The sequence below is a fragment of the Podospora pseudocomata genome, assembly GCF_035222375.1.
Source record: "Podospora pseudocomata strain CBS 415.72m chromosome 1 map unlocalized CBS415.72m_1.2, whole genome shotgun sequence".
NCBI classification, from domain to species: domain Eukaryota; kingdom Fungi; phylum Ascomycota; class Sordariomycetes; order Sordariales; family Podosporaceae; genus Podospora; species Podospora pseudocomata.
The window spans coordinates 430,036-444,560 of NW_026946364.1; the positions used below are offsets into that span (position 1 = coordinate 430,036).

Below are 14,525 nucleotides of genomic sequence, written 5' to 3' on the forward strand. Positions count from 1 at the left end.
GCTTCCACCCAGTTTGTCCTCCCCCAAGCTCCATCTCTGAATTCATGACAAAAGAAAAGCCGGCAGTATGTGCCAAGTCGCAGGTCTGCTTCAAGCAGGCCAAGATGTAATAAGCAAGAAAAGAAAAAGTAGGGTATCGTATCCAAAAGCCCACCACGCCATGCCATGATGTATGCCGAGAACACCCCGATCCCGCCAAACCAGAATTGTTGTTGTTGTTGTTGTTGTTGTTGAAAAATCACCAACGCCCGTCGCTAAACCAAAATCCATCAAACCCATTTTTCCACCATCTTGAAAGTCGTGCAAAAAGACAAAAACACTAGTCACCACCACACATCCCTTGCTCTTTTCTGCCCAGCGTGACCAACACCAAGTCCGTTCACCTGTCCGTTATTGGGGCCGTGATTCATCCTGCTGTATCCTCCCTGTCCTCCGGGACCAGTCGGGCTGCCCCTCACGCTGCTTCTCGGGCTCGTCACGGTCGAGCTGCTCTTTCCTCCGCTAGCGGCATACCCGGCATACCCGGCACCCGCGTGAAACCCAGCATTCAACCCCTGAACTGGACCGCCCTGCTGCCACGGACCACCACTACCAGGTCTGGCTTGCTGCTGGTGTTGCTGAAGATCCTCCAGGAGATTGATCAACTTCGCCTTGTTCCACAGCCTCCTCACATGCAGCTGCTTCACGTCGTCGTAAGGGTTGGGAGGTACCAACTCAAAGAGGAGCATGCTCTCAGCCCACTTGGTGGCCACTTGCTCGTCCGCGTCGATGAAGCTGAAGGTCACGGCATCCTCGTCGTCGGGTAACCGGCAGGTGATGAACCAGGTGATGAAGGAGGGGAGGAAGAATGTGACTTCCTTTGTGGTAGGGGAGAACTGAGGAGCGCGGTGGTAGCCGCTCAGAGGATTGTTGTGAAGTGTGCGGTATGGGTTGTGGTTGTTGAGCTGTGGGGAGTGGTGTGGGGAAAAGGAGGATGCTCGTTGTTGTTGCCGGGCGTCTTCCGCTTTGAGGTAGGAGGCGTAGGCGGCTGCCACGGTTTTGTGAGAGAAGACGAGGCTGACCCGGTCATCTGTGACCGAGACGTCGACTGATACTAGATTTGGCATGTCGTTGATTTTGATGTGAGTTGTGCCGCCGGTGTTGGTGATATTTGCAGTCGTCAAAATGTCGCAAGGGTGTGTGAGACTGGTGACGTCGGTGTCGTTGTCGTCGTCGATAGTTCGATCGAGGTGCAACAGCAAAGTTGAATCTTTCTGTTGAAGAGCTCGGCCCAAGCAGTCTGGATCACGATATTAGTACCATCTCGCCTTTTTCCTCTCCCAAAGCTGAGCGGGTGACTCTTTGCCCAACTTGTGCTCTGTTGTGCGATCGTTGCCACACTGGCCAATCGCGTGGCTCCAGTTGTTCGACCAGACCTTCGCTTTAACCTCAAACACGTCTTCTTGCAGCGAGGGAAAAATGCCCACTTTGCTGGCATCTCGACCAGCCAGTAATTCTCCGCGAGAGCTGCCCGCCGAGCACGCTATGCTTCTTTTGTTGCTAGCTTCGAAGCCTGCTGGCAGTTCTGCACTCCGTTGATGCCATGAGCCCACCCACCACAACGACAACAGCTCCATTGTCAGTCGTCAATTACCAGAGTTTCAATCAGGTATTAATGGAACGGCTGGCCCCCTCTTTCTTATTTTTCTTCTCAAAAGATTTGCTCCGAACCTGATGCACGGCACAAGATGAACCTCCGAGGGGGCTTTGGCGACGGCACGTATCTGGTTCTTGACGCTCATTGCTCGCTGGTGGTCAACGAGCTGATAAGAGGCCCCAGCCCACGACCCAACACGTGGAGAAAACTTACTCTTTGTTCTCTTCTCAAAGCCCAAAGGTTTAGATTTCTAATCCATAGTGTCACAAATTTTCGAAGTCCATGGAAGAATGGCGAGTGTTGAGCTGGCCATTTGGTGAGCCTGAGTGGGGTAGGCGCCTGAACATGCAGCATCTGGAGCATTGAGACCCGAATATATGTTGCGCGTTGAAGGGACAGAACAACACAGCCAGTCCTCAAGTTGAGAGTTGAGGAGACTCGAAGAGTAGGCAAAAACACCAGCAATGCTGGAGAACTCAACCAACTCGGGGAGTTTGGTTGTCCTGTGCAAGGAACATGCGGGGCGCCGGTGAGGTTAGGCTCCACCTGTTCATCAAGTTCATCGATAAACGTCAGGGAGCTTGCATTCGGGGCTGTCATCATTCTTAGTGCCTGAGACAGTCAGATAGTCACGTGAACCAAAGATAAGAAGTCAAAGGTCGGTGCTGAGCGGTGGGCTCCAGTGAAGACAAGTCTCACCGGAGCCGGCCGAGTTTCGGTGCCTGGGACTCGGAGTTTTCAGAAGATAGCGCCGATCTGCTCCGCTCCATGCACCGATCGTCACAGGGTATTTATTTTACACAGTACTGCTCTTCCCGGACACGTGGGGCGAAAAATTGCTTGTGCAATTTAATTTCGACCTTACTCAGTTACACAACCCTTTAACTACCAAGTATTTTTTTTTTGCTAAATCTAAAGGTATAGGTTTATTCTTAAGAAGCCTTTAAATATTCTGAAATTTTTCCAGATTTTTAAACTTATGATTGGTGGTTATTTTGTCGTTAAGTGTAAAATTATTATTGAGATGTCACAAGCGATTTTTCGCTCCACGTGCCGGACATCCCGGATGTCGATTCCGAAAATACCTCATCACCGGAGAAGGCTCCGACGGTGAAGCAGCGAACTAGTCGGTGAACGTCAAGCTGAGTCAGCTGTTCCTTGGGCACTCTTCATGACAATCCAACCCAATGAGATTGTACTTTAAAACCCTCTGTCATGAATGGTCCAAATACTTTGCTCACGGAGGTGAATCGGGTTCTCTGTGCCAAGGTTTCTTGAGACGTCGTCGGTCACCAAAAGTCATCGTCCTACACATGCTGGCACAGAAATACGGTCCGTAGTGGTGTGGCCCAAGTGTAGAACAGATGATGCCGAGTCGTCCCAAGATATTTATTCGGACCCATCTGTCCCGGACGATCAAGAACGTACATGATTGTCCTCCTGACCCTCCATCTCAGCCTATGATCCTGTTCCGCTGTCGGATGAGGAGGGTGGTAAGACGACGCTTCAGCTGCGCGATCTCGGGGTTTCCTGCAGGCAATAAATGCAGCATTGACAGACAGACAAGGCGGCATTTTGACATTTCTGACTGTTTGATGGATGGGTCATGCGACAAGGGAATTCCATCTGATGAAGGAGGGGCAATCTCTTCTCCAAATCGGAGCAATGCGATGAGGGATGTGACGTTAGATGCTACCGTGTCGTTGTTAATGTTGTTTTATCTTTCCAAGGTGATATTTTGCTTTATCTTTGGCATTCTTATTTTCTTATCAGTTAAGGATCCGAGTTGGGCAAGAGCGACGTTGGAAGAAGAGGTTGGGCTTCGCTCTTGGCTTTCCGTTTTCTTCTTCGCTGACGCAAGAATTCAGCTAGGGCGGCAGGCCGCTTGGCGGTCTGTGCTGAGGCGTGGGATGCTTCCTGCCCTATCTTTGCTAGCGCCATCGGAACCGTGGGCCATCAAGGTTCTCACTGCGCGGGGCATTGTTTGATTGACATGACAGATGCAAGTCACTGCTTGACAGCAATTTCTAGATAGAAGGGATCCCAGGTTCTCAGGTCTGGAGTGAGATTTGTGAAAGCTTCTGGAAGGGGCATCGAACAACATGAGAGTCGAGTGCATTTTGTGGTATTCGTAGCAGGCGGCGACTTGATGATGGTGGAGCCGCCGAATCAAGACTCAGGTTCTTGACGTCTCATCCATCCAAGCTTTGACGTTGTATCAATGCTCGTGAGAAACAGACTGGAGGCCAAGGGCAGCCCCCTTTATCAGATCTTACAAAATTCTCTGTCATGTCGGGTCAGAGTCTGATATCATGTAGTTCCACAGCTTCTAGACAGGTTTTCTATCAGAGGCATCCAATTGTGCAGGTTCACACCTCGGTGAAAAGAACGAAAGACATTTCGCATGAATTGATGTTGAACCATTATACTGTAATATTATTTAAGATTTGAACTATCTGTCTTTCCTGCTGGATAGGAAGCTTGTTCAGCCAATCCTGACAGCCCAGCATCACTGGCGAGATGTCCTCTGCATCAAACTTTGTTAAGGGTTACAAGAGATAAATGATACATGTCAAAATACAGTCGGTGGCTATTTGCTGATATTTACCCTCCCTAAACTTAGAGAGCCATGGCAACGATGGCAGCAACACCGGCGGCAAGGCTGAGGCCAGTGATCTGGGCAGCGCCAGCAGTCGAGGTGGAGGTGGTGGTGGTGGCGGCCTCGGAGTCGGCGCCGGTGTTTGTAGGAGTGACGGCGATAAGAGTGGACGAAGCAGTACGATGACCATCGCAGTGCCAGTGATCTCCATGAGCCTCACATCCATATGATTCGGTAGGGCTGGGCTTGATGCTACCAGTGCCGGGAGCATCAGTGTGGTCATCTTCATCGTCGGTGTGGTCATGATCATGGTCATGGTCATCACCATCACTGTCGTGATCATGGTGAGCTGCACCCGTGGTGACTACAGGAGCCGCGCCAGTGGCCGTCCCGGTAGTCACGACAGCATCGGTGACCCTGGGTCCCTCACAGTCCCTGAAGTAGTGAGGTTAGTATGCCTTCAGGCTTACAGCACTAATTAAAACCAAAGCTTACCAGTGGTCATTGTGAGGCACACAGCCCATGGACTCGGTGGGAGATGGTCCGGGATCGGCCGTGGTCTGCCCCAAAGCGGTGGACAGAGCACCCAACAGCAAAGCGGCATACGTGACGGCCTTCATCTTGGCTTGCGATGAGTCTTGGGGTTTGGGTGGACGGACAGGTGAGACTGAAGGTGTACGGGTGAGATGGGATGAACCGGATGCCTCTCTGCGTTACAAGACGGTCTTTAAAGCGAGGTAATACAGCCAGCCACAGCCAACCATCCCATGTCACCATGCCACCCTCAATGTTCATGCGCTGCCCCCAATGCCGCCCATCACCTCACCGAAACTCCCATGTACCCAGTCAAAAATAGGGACTGCTGCCGTCATTCGAGACAGCATGGCAAGTGGGACGGCTGGCATCAGATGAATTTCAAACGAACCATTGGCCGCGAAGTGGTGCCGTTTGCTGCCAAGACACTCCAAGACATTGGTTAACCGATGGGTTTAGCCTGACAGATCCGCTTTGAGCAAGACAATGTTGTAGCGAAATGCAGGCTTTGGACAGACGATCAGTGGTCCTCGTTTGTGCAACAAAATCGAGGTGTTGGAATGCGGCGTTGGCTTGTCTTGTCTTTCCAAAACTGATGGGCTTTGACCAGCGTGGAAGGGTGGACCAGAAGACAGAGTGGGTCTCGTAGCCTTGGCTTTTGTTAGCGATGGCCATCAAGGTTCTCAGCCCGCCAGAGCCCGCCGCGCATTTGCCGGGCACCTTGATGGGCAGCTCAAGATTGCTTGCAGTTCTGGGCATCGTTTCAGCCAATCAACACAAAGAGATTTATTTTTTTCTTGCTCAATCCCGCCCTTGACGATGTGGATTTCGTCGCATGTCGCCCAACTCGGCCACTCACCCGCAGCAGCCAGTCTGGGATTCGCGTGGTGGAGTTGGTCTTGGAGTCACCATGGAGCCCATGGAGCAAACGGGATTCGAGCACGCAACGACTCCATCCAAGGCCCCTCCATGAGCCCCTCTATGCGCTGAATTTTCCCATCTCAGCGATCCCCAAGTCCTTTTTTGTTTCCTGTCTCTCCTTCCCTCGTGGCTATCCCGTGTTCCCCAGTCTTCTATCGTCTCTTTCCCTTCCCCGGAATTCGATCCTACGCCAGATACCAGACGGCCCACGACCACGCGAGTAACTTGTGCTTCGCGCACAAGACTACGGCTACCTACAGGACGCCCACGCCACGACCGCAACGTGCTGTGCACCTTGACGGTCAGTCACAACCTTGACGGCTCGATTTGTGGACACAGCTGCTGCAAGACCTGGAACTTGGCAGCCACTCCCACCGTCACTGTTCTGTGTAGACCCCCACGAGCCAGGACATGAGCTGAGGAGAAGCAACCAAAGATACCCCCTCAATTGCCTCGCTTTAAAATCCCCTGTGCTATCCCGCGCCTTGTACGCCCATATCTATATCGAGCGCAGCCTCCCGCTCCGACAGGTTCACAGTAGCAGCATCACCCTTGGTCTTCGGTTACATACCTTCTATCACATCATGTTTCAAAGCCTGCCTGCCATACGGGCGTCGCTCCTCTATGGACTGTTAGCCGCTCCATCTCTTAGCCTCGTCTCAGCAAACCCTTCACCAATCGACGCCCGTCATGTCGTGACAGATCCTGCCAGAGTAGTTGCGCAAGCAACCGTCACTGCTGTGTCAGAGTGCCACGCCCACGGTACTAATTATTATTGTCAAGCCGGAGTCACAGAGTTTCGCATTGTTGGCTCCGAGACTGCCGCCTCATACACGGATTGCCATCCACACGGCGCAAAGACGTAAGCACTCGCCCTCCATAGGTCTCACCATACACGGTTTGCTAAAAGGTCTACCCTATAGGTACTGTGTAGGACCAAAGTCTGATGAGGTAGAAATTGTCCTTGCTGCCGCTACGGCACCTGCGGTAACAGCGTCCCCAACGGCGACTGGCAGTTCGAGCTTGACTGCAGTTAGCGCGTGCCATCTCCACGGGTCTGAGCTGTAAGTACAACCTCCAACCACTCCATTATTGACCCGCCGCTGACACGGCCTTAAAGTCTTTGTATGCACGGGGCAACCGAGTATAAGGTCCACACAACTGTCACTGCTACTGCTACACAAGATCTCCCAGCACAGTTTACCGGTTGCCATGCCCATGGTGCTGAGACATACTGCAATGGCCCAACCGGAGAGGAAGTTGAGATCACCCTGGCCACCGCTGAGGAGGACCACGACGACCACGGTCATGAAGACTCGGAGGAACTTGATTGCCACTTCCACGCTGGCGTCGAGCATTGCGTCGGCAAAGGGGGCGAGAAGGTTGCCAACACCTGCGAAAGAACGCAGCGTGACTACAACATCAAGCTTCGTGTTGGCTTGTTGTTCGTCATGTTGGCTACCAGCTCCATCGGTGTCTTCACTCCCATTCTCATCTCATCCTTTGTGTCGCCCAACCACATCGTATTTACCATTCTCAGACAGTTCGGCACTGGCGTCATCATCTCAACCGCTTTTGTCCACCTCTACACTCATGCTGTACTAATGTTCCAGAACGAATGCCTCGGCAAGCTGCAGTACGAAGCCACAGCCTCTGCCATCCTCATGGCAGGCATCTTCCTCTCCTTCCTCATCGAGTATCTTGGCGTTCGTTTCGTCCAATGGCACCAAGCCAAGCAACAGGCCCACAAGGCTGTTTCCAGCGACGGTGAGCAGCAAGGCCCGGCCCCAGGCAAAACCGACATGGTCAACATCACCGTTCTTGAAGCCGGCGTCATCTTCCACTCCCTTCTTATCGGCCTCACTGTAGTCGTCGCCGGTGATTCCTTCTTTGGCACTCTGTTTGCCGTCATTGTTTTCCACCAAATGTTCGAAGGCATCGCTCTTGGCACCCGCATCGCCGCCCTCGGTCACCCCAGCGCTGCCACCGCCCACAGCGGCGTTCACGGCCACGGTCACGGTCCGGGTCATGCGCACTACCACCCCGAGCCAAAGCCCGCCGCTGAGATCGCCCCCGCCGGAGAGATCGTTGCCCATGCTCCCAAGGAAGGCCACAACCACGAACACGGCCACGACCACCTCGCCCTCCCTGATGCGCACAAGACGGCCAAGAGCGGAAGCGTTTCGTCCTCCGAGAACAGCACCACTGCGGGCGAACTCACCCCTCACGTCTCCATGTTCAAGAAGCTCATGCTTGCCTTGGCTTTCGCCTTGGTCACACCCATCGGCATGGGCATCGGTATCGGCGTTCTTCACACATTCAACGGCAACGACCCTTCGACTATCATCGCTATTGGCACCCTCGACGCCTTCTCAGCCGGTATCCTCGTGTGGGTTGGTGTGGTGGAGATGTGGGCTCACGACTGGATGTTGGGAGGGGAGATGACCAACTCTGGGCCACTGAAGACTGCTCTGGGGTTGATTTCCATGGTGGTTGGCTTGGCGGTCATGAGCTTGTTGGGCAAATGGGCGTAAATAGGGTTTTGGATATGTGGGTTTTGTTTATACTGGGCCTTCCGGATATGATGCGGGTTTTTTTGGATTTTTTTTTTGGACAAAAAAGGGATATGATACCATCATGACATATTGTTATCTTGGAGGATTTGGAATTTTGGGAGGAAAGGATCTCACTTTTAGCGTTGGGTGTTGCGGCGTCATGCAATTTACATACCCCCAAGGTTGTTGTTCACCTGCGGGTGCAACAGGGAAACGATGAAAGGGGAATTTCGGAAATGATAGAACTTAGGAGGAATGTGTGTTGATAAATAGTCATGTATATTTGATGTATCTACTTGGGCATGAATCTACGAAGCATGAGGTGACAAACCCGTTGTTTCTTTGTCTGTTCTACTCGGCATTGTGAACACCGAATTCAGCATCCGTGATCCACACAAAACTTGCATGTGAAGGAGACCAAAACTAAAGCTTTGTTTATGTCCAGATATGCTGGGTTGAAAGATAATCAGGAGTATAATCAAGATCATATCGCTACACCATGCCCAGTACAACTTGTACGACTTTCCATCGATAGTTATGCAATTCAACCTAATTATTACAAGTCGCCTATCTGTCTATAATTTCCGTCTAATCTAACTATCCATCCGGGTATCTATCAATCAACAAGGTAGTACCACCTTACATACTTTTTCCAGTTGCAACACAAAATAAGCCACCATCAATGTCCACACATCATGCACAATGCTCTGCGCCCAATCCCATTTCCATGCGTCTTCTTCTTTCCATCTGCTACGTGAGCACCTCAAATGCCAGGCCCCCACGTACTGCTCGTCCTCCCGCCCGTCGTCTCGAGTTCATATCTCCCCAGACTCTCCTGCCAGTTTTGCCAGTCAAAGCCCTCGTCTACGTTCATATCTACATCGTCCAAACTACCCATGTTCGGCATCCGCAGGAAATCAGGCGATCCTGTGTTGATGGGCCACATCCAAGGGGGCACCTGCTCCAGTTGCTGCGGGGACTGCTGCATGCCGCGTTGCTGTTGTTGCTGTTGTTGCTGTTGTTGTTGTTGCTGCTGCTGCTGTTGGAGATGTTGCTGCTGTGCCTGCTGACGTTGTTGTGGCTGTAGCTGTACCGGTGTTCCTAACGACGAAGTAGAGTTGTTGTAGTTCGGTGTGGGGGCCGCATTGAAGTCCAGTCCTGATGGAGGGTATCCAAAAGCCTGGGTATGGTGAACATAATCGGCCATGTCCCCGTAAAATAAGGGAGCGAAGTCTGTTGAGACAAAGGGGGTAGAGTTGCTCATGGCCGAGTCAATGTAATCCATGACCTCGGGCTTAGTCGCCATCCTCACGTGGGTATTGTTATTCAGTTGTGAGAGTATTGGTTGGGCTTGGCCGGCTAGTTGCTGGTGCTGCCCTCGAGAAGCCGATGTCCCTGATTGTGTCGGTTCATGGGCCTCTTCTGCTTGTTCGTCCAGCAACTCCTGTGGCAGAGGTGGTGCATTGACCAATTTGCGCCACTGTTCGAGAGCCATCACACGTTTCATCGATCCCGGGATTTCGCGAATGCTGGTAGGAGTTGTGTTGCATCGGTCCCTTAACTCCAGCTCCCGTGCAGCGTCGGGGTCGTTTTGAAGTCGCGCAATCTCAGCTGCACGGTGTTTTGCTGCCTTGTCGTACAACTTCCTCAAGGGCACCCACACCGCATGATGGCCCGCAAGCTTCTCTAGTTCGGCAGAATTGGGAGCTGCGAACCTTAAATTCAACGCTGTCCAAGCACGCTCAGCTTTTGGACCCCATGGCCTATGAGACACCTCGATCAGGGTATAAGCGACTGCATGCCACTGGCTATAGGTCTGGAAGAGCCATCGCCATTGCTTGCACCTTTCGTCCGTGTTCAAAATATGAGCGTACTCAAATACCTCGAGAGAGGCATTAAACAGACGACCTCGCACTTCGTCTGTAAGATACTCATTGCCCGGACCCGGAAACAAAACTGGCTGGTATATGACAAGCATCATCTTGGCACAGATGACCCGCGTGATGTTGGCGGCTGCCCAGTACATTGGCTCTGAACTGTCCTTGAGATATTGTTCCTCCACGCGTCGTTGAGTGTCTACCAGCATTTTTTCCCGCTCTTCAAGCGAAACGCCCGCCTCACGGGGGTTCACTGTTGCCATGGCCGAAGACATGGTGTGCAAGCTTCTGGCCAAGGAGCACATCTCGTATCGGATCAACGAAAAGGTCATGTCGGTAGTTCCAACCCGCGGTTCGGGGAGACATTTGCTCTCTGGGGAGATGTCGGTGTCGTTGATGTTCATGGGGTATTGCGTATCGAATGTCTGGTCCACAACAGTAAGATCCGTCCCTTGATCTTCGGCTGATCTAAGATCCAGCACGCAGACAGCCCAAAAAAGCCTTCTTCGCATCTCAATCTCAAAAGGCGTGATGTTGTCGAAATGGGTCCCGTCGCGGTGGAGTCCCAATGCTTGGCTGATCCTGATCAGAAGCCCTGTCAAAGTCCAGGCAAACCTTGTATCATCGTGTCGACGAACAAGGACCAAGAACAGAAGGAATGCTTGTGCCACCACCAGATCCGGCGTCGTTAAGAGGTTAGCTTTGCCAAGCGCTTGTTCCAATGCGAAGCGATATTTTTGAAGTAGAACATCCTTCTCGGCATCGAAATTACGTCGCACCTGAAAGGAGTGTGAGCATAGTGGTGGCGGATAGGAGTAACAGTGCGTGACCATACCTCTTCTTCATCCAAAGATGTTATGGATGCGTAATAGATGGAAAACATCAAGGCCTCGGTGGAGGGCGTGAGAGTGTCTAGGTTGCGTCGGAGATCTCGAATGAGCTTGTTCATGGTGGGAACATGGAGCACCTTGAGGATCGGATCAACATTTTCCTGGAATACCTGCCAGATAAACGGGATCTGAGATGGTAATGGGTGCAGAGGCCTGAGATCAACTTCGGACGAGCTATAGCCCATAATCCAAGATTGATGAGATAGGACCGAAGGTTTTACATGCTCAGAGGACTCGGGGGTAGCTTCATCGTCCGAGTCTTCTGACTCATCGTGAAAGTGTTCGGATTCCCTTCTGATCTCGTCCAGCTTTGAGAGTGTTAGCCTGGCATGGACATAACGCCAGTTGCGGCATCTTAATAATTACATACCTCATCCGTAATACTGGACCAAAGCCCGCTGGACACATAACGTGTGCCTCCTCGCTCGTTCAACATCAAGCGTCCGAATTGCTTGTGCACATCCGGTGAAAGCTTGCCAAGCCGGTCCGGCTCGGAAATAGCCGTCCCGGAAATAGTTCTTGTTGGCGCCTTCGGGATGTCGGGCGTGGTGACGTTGGCGGTGACAGCAGCATGGCTGGTGGAATAAGCAGGAGCAGTTGGTCTCCCCCCAGGTGTATAATGGTCTTGTCCGCTGTTGTACGCCGTCGTCCCCTCGGGAGAGTTTCCGGCGCTGCGCGCTGCTTCCACTTCGATCTGACCGCTGAGCTCCTCCACAATTCCCTCAAGTTTCCGCAAGCGCCTCATCAACTCCAGCTCTCGCTCACTCGACGGTTGCTTGGCCGGGGCATTAGGATCTTTGGGGCGCGGACGACGAGGAGCGCGGCCGGGGGCCGGGAAGATACATGGTATCTGAGCTCGGCAGCAGTTCGAACATGGCATGTGCTTATCGCAGCGAACCTTCCTCCTCCTGCATGTCACACAGCTGCGCGGATTGAGGGCGTTTGATGGGATTGCCGAGGGTGAATAGACGGAGGCGCCGGGAGGAGGATGGCGCGCAAGCGCCAATATTTGCTGCGGATCGTAGCCGTCCTGGGCGCTCGTGATGGAGCCAACATCGGTGTTGGGGCTGTCGGCCGATACCAGGCTCCGGCCAGCGATACTTGCACCGTCGGGCATCGTGACTTAGAGTTGGGGTGGGATGGAGTGGCGCGCGAGATGCGGTAAGACAGAGAGGACGAAGGCGGCGGCGGGGTTCCACAGATGAGTAAAGGGCGTCAGGTTTTGTGGATGGCGGTGGTGGTCACCTCGAATCGACAAATTCGTATCTGCTCTCGCGTATGAGTGCTCTCAACATGCCATGCGATGCGTGCGAGCGAATGGGCACCGGATGCCCGACCGTATTCATTGATGGTGGCACGGATATTTTGAGATGCTGTTGTCGACTTGGAGAAGACAAAGGCCTTGCTCCCAAGTCACTAGACTAATTCCTGGTGGGGGCTGACAACGCCTCGAGCCAAGACTGGAGAGGATTCCCATGGCCCGTGCTCACCTTTCCCACTTTGTTTGGAGTTTCATCAAAGCTTTCAAGTTTCAAAAACACCATCCGACGACCCGGATCCAGACCATGAATTAGCCTTGGGTTCCTCGAGTTCACCTTTTATCCCCATTGACCTTGCCTACCAAGTTTCCGAGTCATCCCCGGGGCCAGCAAACTCAATTAATGGGCCGGTATTTGTGGCAGCAGTGTCATTTCGAGATGCACATTTTGGCAAAGCCCTATCTAAAAATGTCTCCAGGATAACACGCTACTGACCAAAAGGTTGCAGAATTCAAGACAGAACAACTAGCCCAGCCTCTCCTCCGCCTTCGGCCCGGTCCTCATAGACACAACATTACTCGGCGTTCGGCGACCACTCGGGCTCCAGGGCCTTTTATCTTGCTATCGCATCTCGCCAGTATTTCGATGGTCTAGAATTTTGATAGCCGCACGCGCTTCATCTGTAGCCTTGAGATTCTGGATCTGTCCAATCGTCCTTCACCAAACATGCTTCAAACCCAATCCCCCAAGAATAGCTGGTGTCCGATCGATCGCATCGCCAACCATCACGCCATCCAAACTTGATTCTTCTTCATTGGAACTTTCCTCCAATTCCACGTGTCCCCCTTGTTCTCCTTGTACTGTCGACCGGCCTCCGCTACATCAGGCTCTCGATATCAGGATGATCCCTGAGCAAATTCAATATGGGCAGAAAAAACTTTTGCTCCCCTTGTTGACCGCTCCCACTTCCACTGGTATCCCCACTTATCAGCACCTTGACGTCAGACCAACTCTTCCAGAACCACCCTGCGCATTTCTCAGGCTCCAGTACCTGTGGTAAGATTTATTAGCCTCATGTATTTGTTTCTGGCTGTGCAAAGAAAAGACCAGCATCACTTACAGCCGGTTCCTGGTCATCGGTTCTCTCGCAGAGTATGAACAAAGTGATGTAATGCTTCTTCTCCTCGTCAAACACATCGTTGGTTGTGGCCAGCAACTTCTTGGCCCTGACTAGCAATCCAGTCTCCTCGAGCGTTTCTCTTTCAGCGCAAGCGAACCACGACTCGCCTACCTCCAGATGACCGCCCGGGAATTGTATCGTTCCTTGAAAATTGCATCAGTAGGAAGCCTCGATACTCGAAAGATAATTGTTAGGAAGCATACCATTTCCGTGAGAGGCCTTTCTTGTCCCAAAGATCAACTTGTTGGTCTTGGGGTCGTGAATCACAGCTGCGACACCCACACGAACAACTGGAGTAGCCATGTTGAGTTGACTTGAGAGAACTTTTTGGGCAGTCAGACACAGCAGACACAGCGCATATCAAAGCTAGAAGATCTCTGAGATTCCGCAGCAATATGCCTGTTATCCTCTCTACTCAGCCCCTGGCTCTCTTACAGGCACACAGAGAGGCTCTTCGGAAAGGGTGCATTCATAGCCCTTGATGAGACTTTTGCTTACAACGCCAGCTGCCTGTCAGTTGGCCATACGGTAGTATAGAAAAAACGCCAAGTGCCAAGACTTTGCTGTCATCCGGTGCCAAGTGCTTGGCTTTTCCCTTGACAAAGACGTCATCATCTCATTCAACTGGACCACTTGGACTTCTACCATTGTCAACACCTAACTCCAAGTGTTACATACCCAACCCTCTTCCCGCAGTCTCAGCGGTGTCTGTTGACAAAGTATCATCTTTCCGAGGTGCATGACTCACCTGTGAGGAGTTGAAACCATGAAGGAATCATGGGACTCAAGATTATCGTGTTATTTGCTAACCGTTGAGGTTGTGGAAGGCTCATACTCAAGACTTTTTATAAAGGAATAGCTTAACTTCCTCCGGCTTCCTTTCATATCCGGCGGATATGTTGATGCTGCACAAGGCAGCATCCGGCCTAGTATCAGATAGTTCTAGGGGACCTTGATTCCAAAACTATCTCAGTCAAATCCGCCAGAGCTAAGAAGCAAAATGAGCGTATTGTCGTTCACGGGGGTATAAAAGCCTTCAAAAATATCAATCATCATATAGACACCCAAAATGCG

General features: G+C 52.0%; 6 protein-coding genes across 6 annotated transcripts; 1 reads left to right on the top strand and 5 right to left on the bottom strand.

The window, feature by feature from the left end:
- Nucleotides 1-323: 323 nt before the first annotated feature.
- Nucleotides 324-1,106, bottom strand: QC762_101310 (uncharacterized protein; the record flags this gene model as incomplete). Its single annotated transcript, XM_062884511.1, has 1 exon — nucleotides 324-1,106. The coding sequence occupies one exon, from the start codon at nucleotides 1,104-1,106 to the stop codon at nucleotides 324-326; it is 783 nt and encodes a 260-aa protein (XP_062747350.1).
- Nucleotides 1,107-1,690: 584 nt separating this feature from the next.
- QC762_0027340 (uncharacterized protein) lies at nucleotides 1,691-2,381 on the bottom strand (the record flags this gene model as incomplete). Its single annotated transcript, XM_062883174.1, has 2 exons — nucleotides 1,850-2,381; nucleotides 1,691-1,744 (listed from the first exon to the last, which is right to left on the bottom strand). The coding sequence occupies exons 1-2, from the start codon at nucleotides 2,237-2,239 to the stop codon at nucleotides 1,691-1,693; spliced, it is 444 nt and encodes a 147-aa protein (XP_062747351.1). The 5' UTR covers nucleotides 2,240-2,381.
- Nucleotides 2,382-4,038: 1,657 nt separating this feature from the next.
- QC762_101320 (uncharacterized protein) lies at nucleotides 4,039-5,380 on the bottom strand. Its single transcript, XM_062884512.1, has 2 exons — nucleotides 4,731-5,380; nucleotides 4,039-4,670 (listed from the first exon to the last, which is right to left on the bottom strand). Exons 1-2 carry the CDS (start codon nucleotides 4,853-4,855, stop codon nucleotides 4,256-4,258), a joined length of 540 nt encoding a protein of 179 aa, XP_062747352.1. The 5' UTR covers nucleotides 4,856-5,380; the 3' UTR covers nucleotides 4,039-4,255.
- Nucleotides 5,381-5,733: 353 nt separating this feature from the next.
- ZRT1 (high-affinity Zn(2+) transporter zrt1) lies at nucleotides 5,734-8,599 on the top strand. The gene is made up of 3 exons (XM_062884513.1): nucleotides 5,734-6,552; nucleotides 6,614-6,754; nucleotides 6,811-8,599. Exons 1-3 carry the CDS (start codon nucleotides 6,275-6,277, stop codon nucleotides 8,222-8,224), a joined length of 1,833 nt encoding a protein of 610 aa, XP_062747353.1. The 5' UTR covers nucleotides 5,734-6,274; the 3' UTR covers nucleotides 8,225-8,599.
- A 172-nt stretch (nucleotides 8,600-8,771) lies between these two features.
- QC762_101340 (uncharacterized protein) lies at nucleotides 8,772-12,414 on the bottom strand. Its single transcript, XM_062884514.1, has 3 exons — nucleotides 11,383-12,414; nucleotides 10,958-11,320; nucleotides 8,772-10,901 (listed from the first exon to the last, which is right to left on the bottom strand). The coding sequence occupies exons 1-3, from the start codon at nucleotides 12,127-12,129 to the stop codon at nucleotides 9,009-9,011; spliced, it is 3,003 nt and encodes a 1,000-aa protein (XP_062747354.1). The 5' UTR covers nucleotides 12,130-12,414; the 3' UTR covers nucleotides 8,772-9,008.
- Nucleotides 12,415-12,678: 264 nt separating this feature from the next.
- Nucleotides 12,679-14,120, bottom strand: QC762_101350 (uncharacterized protein). The gene is made up of 3 exons (XM_062884515.1): nucleotides 13,655-14,120; nucleotides 13,392-13,594; nucleotides 12,679-13,322 (listed from the first exon to the last, which is right to left on the bottom strand). The coding sequence occupies exons 1-3, from the start codon at nucleotides 13,752-13,754 to the stop codon at nucleotides 13,149-13,151; spliced, it is 477 nt and encodes a 158-aa protein (XP_062747355.1). The 5' UTR covers nucleotides 13,755-14,120; the 3' UTR covers nucleotides 12,679-13,148.
- Nucleotides 14,121-14,525: the final 405 nt, after the last annotated feature.